A 20,007-nucleotide genomic window follows, 5' to 3' on the forward strand; every position below is an offset into this window, starting at 1 on the left:
GGATTTTCTATGTTGAAGGACCATCTGTGCCTTATGTAGTTATGTGCTCCTTAATCCTGATACTCAGATGCAGAATCAGCTATGTGGAACAGCAAATGCATGCAAACATGTATGCTTTAAATAGTGTGTGGAGGTTGTAGAGTTCAATTTCTTTAGTTTAGAATTCTTGCTTTAGAATTAGGAACTTTGCGTGAAAATAAGTAGTTTATGGATAGTTTGCCCATTTGATGTAAAAACTGTAAAATCATTTTCACTCGCTAAAGCTCATACTTCTCATACCTGGGACTCAGTTGAGGAACAGCTGGGGAGGGGGGGAATGCCTAGAAAATGACGTATATAATAAGAAGCATTGGTATTTATATTTATTAAAACATTTATATCCCATCTTTCCTCTTGGTTCAATGCAGCTTACGTCCCCCACTAAAAAAACAAAAATGAAATAACAAGCCCCAAATCTCTCCCCGCTTCTCCCCTTTAAAGATGCCTGCCATGCATACTCCCTTAAAAGCCCTGGTAAACAGGCAGGCCGTGCAGTGCCTCCTGAAGATCTCCAAGAAGGGGGGGGGCTCACCAGGGAGCCCAGTCCACAGAGCCAGAGCCCAGGTCCTGGTCAATGCCAGAGAGGCCAATCTAAGTCTTGGGATAGCCAGCAGATGGTACCTGATGACGGTAGTTGGCACACAGGGACATATGGGAGGAGATGATCCCTTAAATATGTTGGTTCTAATTAGTGAAGGGCTTTAATGGTCGTAAGCAGCATAGGAGTAATCATAAAGACTAGGAAATATTTGGAGGCATGTGCAATAAAGTACACAATATATCTTTATAAATTTTCTCCCATTTTTGAGTTGTGATTTCTTTTGAAAATCAAATTGCCATTTTGTTCTATTGACAGATTCTTTATACTCTAACTCAATTAATATCCCATAGAATTTAGCCAGCAACCCTTTTGATATTTTAGAATATACCATTATGTGTTTATGAGTGTTTAAAGGCTGGAAGATATCCACTTGTAGATTTTTAGTTTGAATATAAGTTTTAATTTGCTCCCAAGATGTTATTTCAAGCGTTCTTAAAACTTAATGAAACCATGTAGTCCAGCCTCTATCCAGCTTGCAAAGATACCTGATAGTTTAGCCTATCCAACTATTTATTAAAAATAAGCAGCATAAGTGTAGAAAAGTTGGGTGTCACCTGTTGTTGTTTTTTAATTTGTCACAAGCTGCATTTCCTAATGATTGTTATCTACTTGGAAAGAATCCTGACAGGACTTCCGGTTTATGAAGCAGCAATGACAGTCGCTCTCCCTGAACCGCGGGAGGGCGAATCGCACACCATTGGCCTGGAGGGGTGTCACCTCAAGTGACACCCCCGCGGAGCCTTTGCGATAGGCTTCCGGCCAGAGGGCTTTTGAGGGGTAGCCTCTTCAATGGCATAATGCTGGAGAATCGAGGCTCCCCTCCGCCCTGACGGTCCAGTTGCTGTGTGGCCTTTGGGCACAAGCTGGTTTGACCGTGACAAGCACCGGAGATGGAGCGGAAGATCGTTAAAACGCAGCGTGGTCAGATAATCTGACCAACAATTAACGTGAGTTCTGAATAAAATGGACTTTTTTCAAAAAGCGGATCCCTCCCCCATGCGGAAAGAAACGGATGCGAATAACCAATAAAAGACGCAAAGGGGGAAAGAGGGGAGGAAAGTAGCACGTGTGTTGTGAGAGACTTACTTAATTCTTGACATCGGGAGCAAGTTTCTAGAGTTGGGAGAAAGCAGTGGGAAGTGTAAACAAATTGGAAAATGGCGGCCCAGCGTGCAAAATTAAAAATGAAAGCGCCAGGCAGTCAGAGTCCCAAACCAGAAGAGGGTGCAGACGTCATTAAATTACTAGCGGATATGCTCAAGCTGGTGATGGAACAACTCGATGGTATTAACCAGCAACTGACTGTGATGAATAAGAACTTTGCATCTCAACAGCTCCAGCTGAATGAAACGGAAAAGAAAGTGGAGCAGGCTAATGAGAAAATTCAAGAGATGGACACCACAAGTAAGAAGTTGAAGAAAAGACCGGGAGAGGTGGAAATAAAGCAAAATCTTCAAGAAAACCATGTATTGCAACCACAGATGGAAAAAGCCAGTATGATTCTCAGGTTCCAGGGAGTCCCTGAGGCAGCAAAAGAGGACCTGAGGAGTTTGCTTAGTGAGATTATCACTCCAGTTTTACAGTGGATGAACTAGTAAAAGATATGGAAGTGGCCTATAGGGCATATTCCAATTATATTTAAAAAATAGTCTACCTGGAGAAATTGTAGTCAGATTCTCAAGAAGACAGACCAGAGATGCTATTTTAAAAGCAACATCAGCAACTCCACTGGAAATGGGAAATGTGATGATTAAGACACTAAAAGACATTCCATTTGAAATTCGGCAAAAGAGGAAAAATTATAAAGACTTGATTGCTTTTCTTCAAACTAATGGAATAACGTACAGGTGGGCGATTCTGGAGTGTCATCTTTAAGATCAACAATAAAAGAGAGAAGATAGACTCCATTTTCAAGGCCAAAGAGTTTTTGTGGTGTCAGCTTGGAACAGAGGAAGAGTCTAAGGAGGAAGAAACGAAATCCAGTGACTCTGCTACCTCTGGAACGGAAGAAGACTCTGCTACAGAAACGGGTGCCGAACCTGCCAAAGTTGTCTCCAATTTTAGAGACAGAAAGCCAAAGTAAAGGCAGAAGGACTGGGAAACTGGCCTTTTGAAGCACAGAACACGGAGATGATCAGAAAGCTCTCTCATAACAACTAACATAATAACATAGAAACATGGAAGATGAGCAGGAACTCTACAAGTATATTGTGATACTAACACTTGTGGCACTAACATTTACATTAACAGAAATAAGATCTCCTTCTCTTGGGTTTTTAGTTTAGTGTGGTTATCTTTCCTTTCTCCCTAGTTGTAGCTCCTCTTCCTAATTTTCTTTGCAGTTTGTAGTCTAATGCAAAATAAAAAAATATCCCTTCAGGGGTTTCGAAAAAAAAGAAAAGACAGAATCACGACATTTGGATATGGTTAGCTGCTCCAGAAGAGGAAATAATTTGTTTTGGAATCTGTTTGCCACCTCTTCCAAGCTACGGTTGTTGTTTCTCCTTATCTTTCTCCATTTAGGATCTGAGAAGAGAAAACACTTTGCCATGTTGGTTGTCTATCACCATGGTCTTAACCAGCAGTTGGGCACTGTGGTGGGTGGATTTCAAAAGACAGAGAATGAGCAATAAGAATGAAATTTTGTAAGAATCCTGAGGGATATCTTAGGTGCTAGTAGACTAGAGGATGCTTAAAAGATGGTGCTGCAGTTATAACCTTTTTCTTCGAATGAGAAAAATGAGTTTGGACCTGTGCATTTGTTATATATGCTGTGCTTCTTGTATTCTGTTGTGGCAGGATTTTTGTACATTTAGCAAAAATATCCCAGATCATCGCAGACTGTGACAGCAGCCATGAAATTAAAAGACGCCTGCTCCTTGGGAGGAAAGCGATGGCAAACCTCAACAGCATGATAAAAAGTAGAGACATCACCCTGCCAACAAAAGTCCACATGGTCAAAGCAATGGTATTCCCAGTAGTCATGTATGGCTGCAAGAGTTGGACTATAAGGAAGGCCAAGCGCCAAAGAATATATGCTTTTGAACTATGGTGCTGGAGAAGACTCTTGAGAGTCCCTTGGACTGCAAGAAGATCAAATCAGTCAATCCTAAAAGAAATCAACCCTGAATGTTCCCTGGAAGGCCAGATAATGAAACTGAAGCTCAAATACTTTGGCCACCAAATAAGAAGGGAGCACTCCCTGGAGAAGACCCTGATGCTGGGAAAGATTGAAGGTCAAAGAAGACGGGGACAGCAAAGGATGAGATGGTTAGACAGTGTCATAGATACAACGAACATGAAATTGAGCAAACTTCAGAGAATGGCGGAAGACAGTAAGGCCTGGCGTGATCTGGTCCATGGGGTCACGAAGAGTCGGACTCGACTGTGTGACTGAACAACAAAAGTGCTTAGTACCTTTTCTATATTCTAAGCCTAAATTTGCAGTTCTCCCTATTCCACTAACCTGGTTTTACTTTTAATTACAGTAATCTGTTGCCATGAGTAATCCTGACCCTATTGTGTTAAGTACCAAAAGCTCTTGTTCAAGCCACACTTTTTCCTTTCCTCCTCTACCTTCACCCCACACACTGACTTCATCTAGAGATCCTTAACTGCTGAGGGTGCTTAGCAAAACAATGGCAAAGTCCTTGGTGTATATAAATGCAATCTTGTTTTAAGGCTTAGGCTTGGAGTTCAGTGAAGAAAATCACTTGACGTATGTCAAATTTAGTTTTCTGGCAAGCCTCTGTAAAACATGAATTTCATACTGATAGCCCCCCCCCCTTGAATAAAATGAACTTCAGCTGAGGGTTGTTGAAAGTTCTGTACAACCAATACAGTGAACATGCATATCATTTGCATGTATGTGTTGCCAGTTGTTTGTAAAATAGAGCCAGCATGTATTCACTTTAAAAATAACATGAGATCCAGTACCTTTGTAAATGTTTGGTTTTAAATTGTTTATTCAGCCACACATGCATTGAATGTAATATAAAAATTACTCAAGAATCTTACAAAGGAATAAAAATTGTGTGTACCCAGGATACAGATTGTACTTACAGCATAATCCATTTCAGAAAAGGCCTTCCCTTCTACATGGGGGAAGAGGAAGAATGCCTCTTCAAATAAATACAAGCCATCCATTCATTTATGAGTACCTCATTTATTTACTTTATAGTCTGCCTATCTCACAGAGGATCAAGGTGAATTATAAAATTTAAAACAATGCAGCAGGAAGAGTATAACACATACAATAAACAGGGTAAGAAGACTGGATTTTAAAATTAGAAAACAATGCAATAAAACAGTATAAGAGCCAGTTTGGTGTAGCGGTTATGTGCATGGACTCTAATCTGGGAGAACCGGGATTGATTCTCCACTCCTCCACTTGCAGCTGGTGGATGACCTTGGGCAAGCCATAGGTCTGTCAGAGCTGTTCTTGAAAGAGCAGTTCTTGAAAGAGCTCTCTCAGCCTTACCTACCTCACAGCGTATCTGTTGTGGGGAGGGGAGGGGAGGGGAAAGGAGATTGTAAGCTTCTCTGAGACTCCGAGTGAAGGGCGGGGTATAAATCCAATCTCCTCCTCCTTCTCCTCCTCGTTCTTCTTCTTGACATGGTATATATGAAATGCAAAAACTGGATAACAGAAATTAGAAAAAAATACAGCAAGATACTGCATACACTAAACAGTGTCATAAACTACAGCCCTTGTCCCTTTGTACAAGCATTCTCCTGAAGAATTCTATTTCACTACAACCCTCTTCCCTGTATAAAAATGTCTCACTGAACAGTTCTCATTTACACATTCTGTGGAGTGATCCAGTTGTGGGAGCCTTCTTGACTTCCTTTAGCAGGCCATTCCATAAAGTGGGAGACACAACAGAGGACGCTTGGGTCTGGACAGCTGCTGATCTTACCCAGGTGCCATTTTAAAATGAATATTTTTTAAAAAAATCAGAGACATTTTGATCCAAAATATTATTACCCTTGTCATTAATTGATTGAACATTGCTGCTCTACTGATCAGAGAGTGATGCCACCCACCGTGCATCCTGCCTGAGACATTAAAAGGCTCTCAGGCTTTGACTCTTTGCTTTAAGGGGCTATGGCAGCATCTAATGGCAAAAGTTATTAACTGCAGGAAAATTGCAAGACTCCCATGCTCTTTCAAGCACCAGCCAGGTATGTGTTAACATAAGTTTACTTTGCCTATGATAAAATGACTGATATGTTTTTGGAGGAGAGATCTGCAGCACCTTATGGATAGCAGGCATTACTTCAAAAGCTCTATAAAGCTCTGCAATTCCTCCTTCAGAAATCCCTGATAGGCCTCCGTTTGTATGTTCTTCTATGTAATTGGCTAATGTTTAGCCGGTGCCAAGAAAGAAATGCTCTTGCTCTTCAGAGTACATAGTGGGAAGCTTGAGATGGCTTAACCAAGCACAGCATGCTCCGGTATGCAATATGAAAAAAATAGTCTTTTCTAATTCTCTTTGTATCCAAGTGGTAAATGGTACCACCTGTCTTAAATCCACAGTAGTATTATGAGTGTTCTGTACTAAAGTATGTACATATACAGCATCCATTGCATTCCATACACCATCAGCCCAGGTTTTACCATAATATAATCCACTGAGAGAGAGAGAAATAAGTGTGCCAAACACTTTTTCCACTGGGCCAGCCTCATCACATAGATGAAGGATATTCTTTTGCCACTGTTTAATTATGTGGTTTACGTGGAACAGGCCAATTAAGGTGTGTGTTTTGTCTTGGTTCTCTCTAATTTGCTACAGCTCATGTCATTGGGGATATAAGACTGTCACTACCAAGTTTCATACATGTGGTGGTTATTGTCTGTGAAGGCTCACCACAGAATAAATATTAAATAATGTTTTGGAGCAGGGCATGTGGCCTCTAGTATGTGTTGATATATATTTTTTCCTCTTGGGAGATTCCAGCAGAGGTATCTCCTCTGCCCCCCCCCCCAATTTCCACAATTTTTCAGTGTTTTAAGATAAGTATTTATTCATTTATATACTTATACCATGCTTTCCCCCTAATGAAGAAACAGAGCAGCTTATGACACTGTTCTCCCCTCCTCACAACAACCACCCGGTGAGATAAGTAAGGCTGAAAGAGTGACTGGCCCAAGGTCAACAGTGAGCTTCCATGGCAGAGTGGGGATTCAGACCTGGGTTTCCTAGGTCCTAGTCTGATACTGTAACCATCACAATATGTTCATCAAGCTGACTCTGATCTAGTGCTAGTACTGGTTCCCACCTGCTACCATGTTTGGGCAATAAAAACTTTAGGAACTCAGCGGATGTCGTCAGGCAGAGAGCCGGGGCTGAAAAGGCCCTGGCTCTGGTCGAGGACAGCTGGATCTCTCTCAGGCCTGGGACCACCAGAAGGTTTTTATTTCCAGATCGTAATACTCTTCCCAGGACATAGAGAGAGAGAGGTTAAACATTTCTAAGGCTCATGGAGTTGTTATGAAGTCACAGCTGTCAGTTTTGTACTTTTTGTAATGTTAGAAAAGGACCAGAAACTTCCACTCATGCTTTGTGCTTTAATGAAACAAATATAGTGTTAGACATGGAGATGTGTCACTACTTGGAACTCCTGTTGCAAAAAAACTAGGTGTTCAAACATTTCAGGAATGTGGCACTGAAGCAAGAACCAAACATGTTGCTTTTCCTGAAAGCAGTTTTGTGTTCGTAGTACATCCTAGTAGCTATCCTAGTGATTATCTAATGGCAGATAAATTGGTCCTTGATGGGTGGGAGGCTGGAAGTCTGAATTAGTTCAGTGTTCCAGGATCTCCCCTGCAGAGCTGGTAACTGAAATTACAATAGAGATAGGAAGGGAAGAACTTAGAAAGCAATCAGTGTCACCAGTTGGTGGTAATAAGAACTTGGAACTGAACGTCGTGTTCATTTCTGATAGGTCCTAAGTGGGTGAATTAGAATTGGAAATTTCTCCTAGAAGCTAATTTGGGTTATGCCTAACAATTGAGGAAGGAACAAAATAATATCTTTTGAACAAAATGAAAATGATCTGACGTAAATACAAAGAAGTCCCAGTGTGTTCTGATGCTAAAAACTCAGATGTTGTTTACAATTCACAAGTCATCAAAGGCAAGGAGGATGACATAGTACCTGACCTCTATTAAGTATTACTGTTTAATGCTGTTCGACTCAAATGGGGATTATTATCTCTCATACTTCTGGGGGTGAGAAGGAAAAAAGGTGCAGGAAGTGATAGCATCCTATCTTGAAGGGCTAAATCAAATTGTGAAACCAGAAATGATGTTTATGTATTGCATTTTATGAGATCTTTAGTAATGGTGAACTTGCACATTCAGACTGGCACACTTTTATTGCAAAATGTGACACACACACCCCGGGTATGTAAAAGGCTATAAAACAATGTGGTTAGTGTGCTCTTGAATGCTTTGAGAACTGCAACAGAGAGGAAAACTTTGTGTTTTGCTGATGGCACTCAGCTGCCTCCCTCTTCCAAAACACAAAAAACACTCATCATTTCAGAGTACGGCAGGCTCCTTCCCATTACATCCTACCTGAAAACTCTTCATGGGATTGCCTGCATTCCAGATCTTATGGCGTTAGCACACCCGGATACAGTATGAGTTTGCCTCATCTTTTATGTTTTAGCCTGAGAAAGATTCTGAAGTAGGCATCATTGGATATTGCACTAATGTAATTATACACCCTTGAATTTCCCTATCCAGACAGAATTCAGGAGGTGAATGATTACAGTAGCATAATATCCAATGATGTCTACATGTCCACTGATGAAGTTATAAAATAAGTGAAATTCCCATCACCATGACAGACTGTGAGGGAAGAGGAAGAAAGCCAAGAACATATTACTAGAGCCTTTGAAAACTGTGCAGTGCAACCACACACAGTTGAGGTAGGTGGCAGCTATTCAGGTGCCGGGGGAAATTCTCTCACACATCTGGATTGGAAGTGCTCTTGGGTCTCTGGCAGGTCTGGAACAAATGCTGAAGGTGAACATTTAGCCACATAGTCCCATTCCTGTATCTGTATTTCTCTGCTATGGATTCAGTTTCATGGGTATGTATATGTATATTTCATGGTGATAGTATATGACTGAAACCTTTGAACTGGTTTTTATTATGTATTGATATCCTTGACCAGAAAGTAATAAATCCTATACTACATTTATCTTTGGTAGATACATAATGCTCCTATCAAACATTCCAGAGATGGAGTTTTTCTCACCATTTCTAAATAGTTCATCTGCTGGGAAGCAAATACTATTGAGTCCACAATGGGTCTTCCTATTCATGGAAGAGGTCCTTGAATCCAGCCCATTGAATTACATACCCATTAACATTTACCTTTTTCTTCAGTGCAGAAGGGGAAAATGTTCTTTTTATGGCTGCATTTTCTTCATTTGAAGACTGATAACCAATTTGTCATTATGACCTTTATGGTTCCTTTCAGAGAGTCCAGACCCCTTTCCTAAGACTGGATCTTCAGATGTCATTTTGCTTCTTTCCCCTTGCTCAGTATGCTTTCCTTTGTAGATCAAGCATATCCAATAAATAACATCTTCTGATAAACTTCCAATCTATTTTCAAGTCCTTTGTTTCAGAGAAGTGGAAATTTTCTTTGCAAGGCAGCTGTGTCTGTTCATGCATATTGTTTATTAATTTAGTGCATTTTTATTCAAACCTTCTGTCAAGGAGTTCAGTCATAGTTTCTTGGACAAACCAGGGTCACCCAGCAAGCTTCAAGGCAGAGCAGGGGATCTGAACCTGGGTCTCCCAGATCCTAGTCTGAGTCACTGACCACTCCACCAGGATGGCTATGACCATGTAACCCTTGGATGAGGCTTTGCTATCCCTGAGCTGGTGTTTGTGGGATTGCCAGTCCCATCAGTGGATCTGGCATTTCATGTTGGCTTGTGAAGATTGGGTTGGGTCAGGTGGGTTTAAAGTCTGAGTACTCAAAGGTGTCTTTTCTTCCCCCCCCCCACCCCTTACCTTTCAGCTCCTGTTATTCCTTAAAGCCTTTTCTGAAACAGAGCAGACAAAGTTGGCAATGCTCACTGGTATCTTGTTAGCCAATGGAACACTTCCTGCTACTATTTTAACAAGCCTTTTCACTGACAACATTGTCAAAGAAGGTAATCCCCTCCCCCCTCCCCGTGCAATGCCTTTAAGATTTTCCTTTTTTATGGTGCTTTGGCTAGAGGGAAGAGGAGTCTTGTCAGCAGAGGAACAGAAGGGAGAGCATTAGACCTATTCTTAAGTGTCTTAGTTTGAACAGGGTTTGAAAGGAAAACAAATGCCATAAAAGCAGTGGATGCTGGTGCTCTTCAGAAAGAGATGTTGCTCCCAGCTGAGCCTCCCATTCAACCCATCTGCTTGCTGTGGGACACAGGCAACCTTTGAGCACTCCTGGAGTCCAGTAGCAAAACATGAGGGCATGTGTTTCCTGCACATTTATTGTACTTTACTGGCTTGCTCCTCCCATCCCCACAGAACTAACTGCAGCTTCAGGGAGCAATTTAAACTGGGAGAATAGCACAGAAGGAAAGGGAGGACCCCCTCCCATATCCCTAATCTTCAAAAGAGCCATGTAGAGCTGCAAATGAGCTTTTTATAAAATAAATAAATAAATAAATCCCAATACATCCAGAGATTCTAATCCTACATCAAATCTGATTTGACCCTTTCACCTTGTTTCTAAGCAGGTTTACTGGAAATGCATCCCACTGATTTCTGCATGTATGCAGAGAGCCTCCGCTTTAATGGGGAATGCATCTCAGACTATAATGGCAGGGCGTTATTACTCTAAATGAGAAATCCTCGATGGGGCAAAGGGGAGGATTCTTAAGACCTTAGTATACCATTGTGTTGAGCTTCCTGCCTCAGCCATATAGGAGAGATGCTAAGAATAGAATAGCAAGGTATATTTTAATCATTCTCAACAGATGATTACCATGGCAACTCAGCTGCCTGGTTCCTGCATCTAAGTCCTGTTCTTTTGCTCTCGCTGTGGTTTTGTAGAATAAGAGATTTGGTCATCCAAATATTTATACCTATTTCTGCAAATGCAAACATCTGGATTTCCCTATTACCTTCACATATCTGGGTGCCTCTATGTAGCTGTAGAGAGCCATGTTGAATACTTCAAACAGATACAAAATACAGGTCTCTAATAGGTATCTGTGAAAAGTATAGCCATTGCAGACTGGCTTTTTGTTTGTTTTGAACTTGCATATACCTTAGAAACATAATGTGTGGGAGTATAATTAGCTTTCCTACCTGCTTTGGCCCGTATTCCTCTTTTACATGTGCTTCAGATAACCAGGGTTTTAGTAGGTTTACACTCCTTAGGTCTGCAATGTCTTAATATGCAAAGCAGCCTGTAATGTCAACAACTTTAGTCTGCGTCAATGTACAGTTCATTTTATTGCTTTCAGGTTTATTTTTGTAAGATTCTTCCCATTGGCTATACATTGAAAGTGCACACTTTTACTGCAGCTTACTTTGTTTTTAATTCACCGTTTTCTCTACAGGTATTGCCGCCTCGTTTGCCGTAAAACTTTTTAAAGCATGGATGCTAGAGAAAGATGCCAATTCAGTTACCTCCTCTTTAAGGAAAGCTAACTTAGACAAGAGGTTGCTAGTAAGTATTTTCTTTTTTAAAGGCTGTAATGTTTGCCTAGTAAGCAGTGTGAAATGAGTGCAAAGTTCCCACCACTGCATTCAACCTGACTCCTGCTAAAATCTGAGGAATACTTTGACATTTGAATCCTAAATTCCAGGCACCAGGACACTATTGATATTGGCATGGCACCAGTGTACCTGGTCACCATCTTATGCTCTCTCAGCAGAGCCAAGAAATGACAGATACCCAGCTTCAAGGGGCTGGGATCATAGCAACACCACCCACAGCCATCAATCATGGAGCAGCATGTGTATAAATTTGAAGAAATAAAATAAATGATAAGGTTTCCAGCCCAAATGGCTGTAGACTCACTGGGGGAGGGGGCTTTCCAGCAACACATTGAGGCAGACCAGAAATGATGTCATTGTGTAGGGGCAATCCTCTATCATTCCACAAAAACTCTATGGTTTAGCCCCCATTTCTTTCCTGCCAAGTTAGTGGTAGCAGAAAGAATTAGCAGGGCAATGCTGTGACACCCCCATGGCAGTCCTTCATGTAAATAGCCAACCAACATGGTGATGCTGGCAGGTCTCTTAACTTCACCCCTGCCCCATCCACCTACACAGCACAACAAGGGAAGATCAAAGGTAGTGCAGCATCCACTTCTGTATGGAGGACTGTAGCAGCCCTATAACTATCACACTCCTGAGAGCTCAGCAAATGAGGATTCAATTTCCCTTCTGCAAATGCATACCCATTGGGCAGGTGGACACACAAGGAAGGTAATCATGGCTGCTCCAATCATATCACCTAGATACCTCCAGAGTTTAACCAGGCAGAGGAGAACTATAATAGAAAGACTGTTCTTCCAGGCAAGGGTTTGGGTCTGGGGAAAGGAGAATATTGTAAGGAGCAAGCTTGGACAAAAACAAGGGGACAAACAGCTGGACATACTCAGAAGACACCCCTGTCATTTCCCCAGGAACCCATTGGGAAAAGGCAGTCATAATGGGAAACACAAATGAGGGATCTCAGTCCCACCAGTGGGGAAGATCAAAATAAGACGAAGCTTACTTTTTTTTTTAACTAATGCGACGAGCCAATCAGCAGCATAATAGATGTGAGAGACAACACCAAAACCTATACCTTTCACCCTGCATCTGCCTGCACACCTAATTGGGCACACAGGGGGGGGGAAACAGATGACGGGTAGTTGGAATTTTCCATTAGCCCTTGTGTCGAAACCAGCCATATATTGCAGAGGAGGGGGGGCTGTGGAGAAAGGCATAGCAGTGTGGATCTGCATAGGCTTGGCATACCTCATGTTTCCAGTTCAAGCTCTGCATGGGGTTAGCCTGGGAAAGAGGCAGAGCTCAGATGTTGCAGTCAGACCCAGTCACCTGGGAGGTTAAGCAATTAGTATTGGTCACTTGAGACTATAATAATTTTGCTCAGCACTTCCCCAGGCAGCCATCCCTCTGCTGCATTCGTGGGGTCAATTACTGCTGCCTGCTGTTGTTCATCCCAGAAATGCTTGTTCCACCTCCCCTCCTTGTTATGTAGCCTGGAGGTTATCATATACCACCAGTGGTCAGGGGGATTGTGAACTCAGAAATGCCTGTCATTTCTACCTTATTAGACCATGAGTGTCGACTCCTGGTGAGTCCCATGCTTAAGATGGCAGATGTTAGTATTGACCTAAGAGTAGGTATAGATCCCTGGGTACCAACATCATTAAACTAGACAGAGTGCTATGAAACAATCATAATCTGTGTTGAATATCAGTTTTCGTGGTATCACGTACCTTTGAAAACCGCCCTGACAGCCAGCAGAATCAGAGGTAGAACATATTAGGGAAGATTTAAAAGAGAAACTCATTTTGGATATCCTCCAGACCATTCAGTTTTTCTGAACCCCCAAGTTCAGCACCCTATAAGCTATGGGCTACTGTCTTCCCTGTAAAAACACTGATAGTCAGGGAAATGAAATTCCTGCTTTAATATCCTTATGTACTCCTTCAGTCTCAGTGAGAATGGTAGACTATAAATGATGTAAATAAATATTCTGTGTAGTATTCCTCCATGCCCAGGTCATAAATGACTCTGTAAATTACTTAATTGTTCAAAAAGGAAACGTCTTTGTTCCAGGAACTGTTTCCAGCCAACCGACAGAATGTGGAGCATTTTGCCAAGTATTTCAATGATGCTGGCCTAAAAGAGCTCTCAGATTTCCTCAGAGTCCAGCAGTCCCTGGGGACTCGGAAAGAGCTGCAAAAAGAACTCCAGGAACGTCTTTCTCAGGAATGAAAGCCCAATTAAAGAGGTAAAGGAAGTGTTTTGGACTAGTTTAGCCTGGAATGTAGCTCTTGAACAAGATATAGCTATGTATGGGAGGGGGGAACGATAATGCCAAGTGTCTTTTGTAGGTGATCACAGTAGACTCATTATAAGGGTTTGCGTAAGTTTAAATTAACTATACATACAGTATCTGACAGCCAATATATATTGAATTTTGAATTTTTACGTTCTGATTTTATTAGCACACCTGGTGTTGGGGGTCAGTAGAACTTTAGCAGTGACAATTGTGCCTCTTTGAGACTTAGAAGCCCTAGACTGTACCATTTCCGGTGATCCCTGGGACACTTTGCCTCAAGCTTCACATTTCTTTCCCTCTCCATCCCATGCGACTCCATGGTTTTTAAAAAAGGAAAGCCTAGAAAGCTATCTAATTATGATCTAAATGGTGGTAACAGAGAAGCAGGCCCATGAGTGGAGACATTGTACCTCAACCCAAATTGCTATTATTCTTGATCATAGTTTAGCTGTTATATTTTATGGATACTTAGCTGTCTACTTCATAAATTACTTTAAGGTCACTGGAGGACTGCACAATGCTCCAAATATTGTAAAACCATTGCAGACTTGGGAAGACTAGTGTTAAGTGTTTCTAGAACAAAATGTGGGTGTATTCCCCCTGGGACAGGAGAGGGGGAGAGAGAGCAAGCTAGCCCCAGCAAACCAGCCATTAGGCAGTGTCTCATCTCTTTAAATTTTAAAGGGATGAGGCCTCTCAAGCAGCTGATTGTCTCCTGGCTTCCAGAGGCTAGGTCTACCTCTTATGGCCCTTTAAATGTTCATAACAGAAAAAGGAAGGACCTAGGACTTACTGGGGCAGCATTGCCCCTCTGAAGGCTCTCCAAAGCTGCTGTTCAGGCCTTTCTCAGTGCAGCAGAGCCCATCTGGGCCTTTGGCAGCTGCAGAATGGCTGCCATGACACTGGGCCAGCAGGCAAGCTCCTGTATGCGGTACGTGAGCCTCACAGGACTGCAGGATTCCAGCTGTTGACCCAGTGTCCTTGCAGCCATTCTCTGCTGGGGGTTGGGGCAGATTCTGCCATCTAGACTAATGCCTGCACAGTGGCCTTGGAAAGCCACCAGTGGAGCAATGCCATCCCAGTAAGTCCTGGGATGTGTTTCATGTTTCTGTTTCAAAAATGTAAAGGGCCTTGAGGATAGACCTGGCCTCTGAGGCCAGGAGACTATCAGCTCTTAATTGGAAGTTATCCCTTTTCAATTTAAAAGGACCAGATACCAGGAGACAGCTGTTCCCCCAGGGCTAGCTTGCTCTTCTTCCTCCCTCCCCAACCCCCAAAATCTCTTGAAATTCTGGGGGAGAACTTTTTGCTATTCCCAGAATTTTGAGTGTTTGGGTCATTTTGGGTATCCCCAAGCCAGCTCCAAATGGCTGATTTCTGGTTTAATTTCAGCTTGCATATACCTGAATGCACACTCCTAATTGTGACTGAACTGTAATATAAATACACAAGTGAGGACCTGCAAGAAACTTCCGGGAACAACTATCCCATTCCCCCAACTCTGCTTCTCCCCCTCTCCCCCTACTTCTCTCACATGCTTTCTCCTTCCTGCCGTCCCTTTTCTTACTCTCTCTCTGTCTCTCCCCTCCATGCCTGTCACTTCCTTTCTGTCCCCACCCCATCACTCTTTTTGCCCCTGTCACTCTCCCGGCATCCCATCTACTTCCTCCCACCCCCACAGCAGCAGTAGCATCAGCCACTCTTCAGGAATCACAATGGATTGCCCAAAGACAAAGATCAGTTCCTCTTAGGGTTGCCAGCTCCATGTTGGGAAATTCTTGGAGATTTGGAGGTGGAGCCTAGGGAGGATGAGGTTTGAACTTGGAAGTGACCTCAGCAGGGTATAATACCATAAACTCCACCCTTCAAAGCAGCCATTTTCTCCAGGGGAACTGATCTCTGTCATCTGGAGATCAGTTGTAATTCCAGGAGATCTCCAGCCCTCACCAGAGGTTGGCAATATTAGTTCCCCTGGAGGAAATGACTGCTTTGGAGGGTGGAGTCTCTGGCATTGTATCTGTCTGAAATCCCTCCCCACCTCAATCCCCACCACCCCCAGGCTCCACCCCTCAAATATCCAAGAATTTCCCAACCTGGAGTTGGCATCCCCATCTTCTTCCCACCCAACAGCCAACTTACCTTTATCTGCCCCTCTGTCTTCAGCTTTCCATCTCCTTTACCCCTGCAGCTTCTACTGAAGTAAACTATCAACTTTCTCCACAATGGGGACTAAAGCAGTCTACATTATTCTCTCCTCCTTTTTATCCACACAACAACCCTATGAGGTAGGATAGGCTGAAAGTATGTGACTGGTCCAAAATCACCCAGTAAGATGGGTATCTAAACCTGGGTCTCGCAAGCCCTAGTCTGAAGCTCTGACTGTTATACCACACTAATTTTTACAGGGTGGCTGCTGTTGAACAGTAGCAAGCAGCCAGGCCTAGTTGAATCATGCAAGTCATGTGGTATCAAGTCACCCAGAGGCTGCTGCTAGGCCTAGGATTGCCAGCCTCCAAGTGGGATCTGAGATCCCCCAGAATTACAACTGAACTCCAGACAAAAGAGATCTGTCCCCCTGGAGAAAATGGGTGGACTCTGTGGCATTATAACCAGCTGAGGCCTTGCCCCTCCTCAAACTCTGCACTCCTCAGACTTCACCACAGATTCTCCAGGAATTTCCCAACATGGAGCAGGCAATCCTAGTCCCAGACCTGGCTCCCAAGTAGGCCTGGAAAGTACCCCGCCCCCTGCCCCAATCCCAGATCCAGTCCTGCTTTTGCTTCCTGAGCTCTCTGTCTGTCTGTCTGTCTGTCTCCTCTTACTGTCGATGCAGTGGACTCTAAAATAGATCCCTGTGGCAGCCATTTCAAAAGATATTGGGAGGGAATTCAACCCTCCCCAAGCTTTTTTTTTTTAACCTTTTGGATTTTTCTGTAGACCCATAGAGTCCCCTGAGTATGTACAAAAAACTGTTGGGGGGGAGAGTGTGCCCCCTATCTGCAGAAATAAGTATCCACATGCAGAGGGGACTGTTGAGGATTAGATATATAGATATTTATTGCCTGATGTTTGAAGAGCAGTGAAAATTAGTCTTTTATCTAAAATGGATTGCTTTCTTTTGATTCCTTTTTCAGTTCTTCACTTTGACTTACAACAGGGACAAATAAAGAGTTGCAGGGAACATGCATGCAACTGGAGAACTTTGCATCAAAGAGGAGGTGTTCAAGATATTTTTAATATGCGTCTTTCGTTGCAGATGGTGCTTTATGTAAAAGAAGAAATGAAGAGAAATGATCTGCTGGAGCCAGCAGTGATTGGACTCTTGTGGACTTGTATAATGAATGCTGTCGAGTGGAACAAGAAGGAAGAGCTAGTTGCAGAACAAGCACTTAAGCATCTGAAGGTGTGCATGGATGCAAGTACAGCATGCTTGTACTATAACAACACATGACTGGAATCAAATTATATGGTTACTTTCATTTTGCTCTTGTAAGGAAGGGTGCCTTTGGATCCAGTCATATCATGTACAGGTTTCCATGCATTACGCTTGTTTATCATCTGCATGGAATGTACAACATGTAACCAATGAAAAAATCACCTTGCATATGCAGAGAAGGCTTGTGTTATGCGCCAGTCTCCATAGTGCCTAAGTTAAACTTTCAACAGTGTTACAATATCTGGACCCAGATCTTTTGACTCCAAGGGTCAAATTATATGTTACATTTTGTACTGTGATCATTTAAAAACACTTTCCTAAATGCAGCTGCTGGATTTTTCTTTTGTTCAAAGAGAAGACAGAAGAGATCTTTAACCCTTTTTCTATCCTGCTATTTTCATACTGAAAAAGTACCACCCCTGAGTCACTTTTGTCCCTGCTGTGAAAAATTACTAGTTTTCACCAGCAGATTTGAATGCAGCTTGGCAGTGATTTATTTTTTCCATTCTCATGAAACCAGCAGGGGAGGAAATGGTAAAAGCCCTCACCCTAAAAAAGAGAGAGAGAGTCCCAATGGCTGCATTTAGAAAACAAGAAAAAGTATTTTTGCCTTTTCATAGAAGAAAGTGCAACTTGTTTGCTTAATTAGTTTAATCCGTTTACTTTACAGCCTTCCAATTCATGTAGAGTGCCCTACAGCAGTTGTACTGTTCTGATTCTGGTACTCAAGGCCATAGCTGTGACAGGCAACAGTATGCTATATGTCCACATCTCTTTCAGGGGAGGGTCCGTGGCTCAGTGAAAGAGGCTCTGCTTTACATGCAGTTGATCCCCAGTGCAATCTCCAGTTAAAAAGGAACAGGCAGTAGGTGATGGAGAAGAACTCTACTTGAGACCTTTTAGAGCTGCCACCAGTCTGAGTAGAAAATACTGACACTGATGGACCAATGGTCTGATTCAGTTTAAGGCAGTTTCATGTGTGTTCCACAAAGTGAAATAGTCCAATCTCCTTCATAGTACCAATTAAGTGAAATATTTTCTCCTCCCATTTTTTCAGCAATATGCACCTTTGCTGGCTGTGTTCAGCACCCAAGGCCAGTCGGAGCTGATCCTTCTCCAAAAGGTTCAGGAATACTGTTACGACAACATCCACTTTATGAAAGCCTTTCAGAAGATTGTGGTGCTCTTTTATAAAGGTATATATGTTCAACCATTGTTTAGCGTGATGATCACCAAATATATCCTTTCCTTGTCTTGGCCATTCTATAACATGACGTCAAATGCGCCACACTACGATGCCACCTTGCTGTGTATACTAGTCTTCAAGAAACCTCTTGCTCATTAATATGGATGAGGCACAGCTGGGAATTGGTATTGCTGCAAGTTGGACCTGAAAACATGTACAGAGTGAAAAGGCACAAAACTATACTGACTCCATTTGCAGCACAAGAAAATATCAGTGGGTGGAAATCTTGCATTTAACCCTGGGACTCTTCCAATGGAATTGTCATACTGCACATGAAGGAAGACTGTTTTTGTGTCTTGCCCTAGCCCTCACCTTATGCTGGCTGTTCTTTGTTAATATACTTTAGTGAGCATATTTGCCACCATTTCCATAGCTTTCTTTCTTTTATTCTGTTATTCTGTAGTCACACAACTGTGCAGCTCTTGTAAGCAATTCTTTTTAAAAGAATGTATTCTGTTGCATGTCCCAGCATGGGGAAGGGGATTGAGGCAGGTGTTAATGGGGAGTAATATTTTATGCTGGCAGGAGAGCATGGCAGGTAGCAAAAGATGCAAGGCTGCAATGTAAACCAACCTCTTGCCCACAAACCTTCGTCTGCATATCCTGTTCTGTGGAAATGGCCATACTGCTTGTCTAGCCACTTTTAAGTAGCCTGAGAATGCATCTTCTAAGAAGAATTCACTGGACTCCATCCAGAAGTGGTAAAAAGCTTCTTCAAATTATTTTGTACTCCATTGTAAAGCAGCAGAAGCAGAAAATCAAGTTCGGGCTGGAAATGATTCAGTACTTTGCGGCTTGATCTTGATATATGTGTTTTTCAGTACCTCCATTCTGCAATATTGGAATCCTAGAATAATTTCTGTAACTGGATATTGTATACCTGACATGCAGATGGTTCATTCATATAGTTTAGCTGTAAGCAGTCTAGTGAATCATCCATGACTATGTCTCACTCACAGGATGGCCTTTTCTTCACTACTCTGTCTACAGCAGGTTCATTCTGCAAGTCTCTCTTTTGCCTTCAACTGGCTCTTTGAGAGTTGCAAACAATACCTTTAGGGGTTGTAATCCTTCCAGTGGCTGCTTAGCATATCTTAAAAATCAAGCCTTGACTACAAGAACATAAGAACAGCCTGCAGGATGAGCATCCCCTATCTCTCACACAGTGGCCAACCAGTTCCTCTGGAGGTGCAGCAACAGAGCATGAAAGTTTGACCTCACTTCTTCAGATGCATGGAGTCACTGCAGGCATCTGAAGAAGTGAAGTCTGACTTGCAGAAAGTTATTCTAGAATAAACTTTGTTAGTCTTCAAGGTGCCACTTGCCTTATATTTTATTCAGTGTAACTTGACCCACAAGGTTGCTGTGAAAACAAAATGGCAGAGGGAAGAATTGTGTACGCTGCCCCACGTTTCTGTAAGGAAAGAGGGGATAGGTAAGTTCTTTTGAAGAAAGATTTGGCCAGCAACTAGACTAGAAATCACTATTCTTTTAAAAAAGATATTCAGTAACATTTCCTGCATTCTGATTTTAAGATTTCCAGACTTCATTTTAGGTTTTTTATTAAGACACTAATTAGAAGTTGCTGCTTTTTCTTCCCTCCTCTCCTCCACACTTCTTGAATTTTTGTTGCCTTTCTATA

The 20,007-nt window shown here is 42.4% G+C and overlaps 1 protein-coding gene across 1 annotated transcript in view; it reads left to right on the forward strand.

Annotated features, from left to right (window-relative positions):
- BZW2 (basic leucine zipper and W2 domains 2) overlaps positions 1-20,007 on the forward strand; it is a 63,327-nt gene that overhangs the window by 36,210 nt on the left and 7,110 nt on the right. The window contains 6 exon segments of the mRNA XM_015421580.1: positions 9,685-9,820; positions 11,219-11,328; positions 13,458-13,610; positions 13,612-13,632; positions 16,940-17,086; positions 18,177-18,315. Coding sequence (XP_015277066.1) covers positions 9,685-9,820; positions 11,219-11,328; positions 13,458-13,610; positions 13,612-13,632; positions 16,940-17,086; positions 18,177-18,315 — 706 coding nt within the window.

Source organism: Gekko japonicus, unplaced genomic scaffold, assembly GCF_001447785.1.
Source record: "Gekko japonicus isolate JY-2015 unplaced genomic scaffold, Gekko_japonicus_V1.1 scaffold1585, whole genome shotgun sequence".
NCBI classification, from domain to species: Eukaryota; Metazoa; Chordata; class Lepidosauria; order Squamata; family Gekkonidae; genus Gekko; species Gekko japonicus.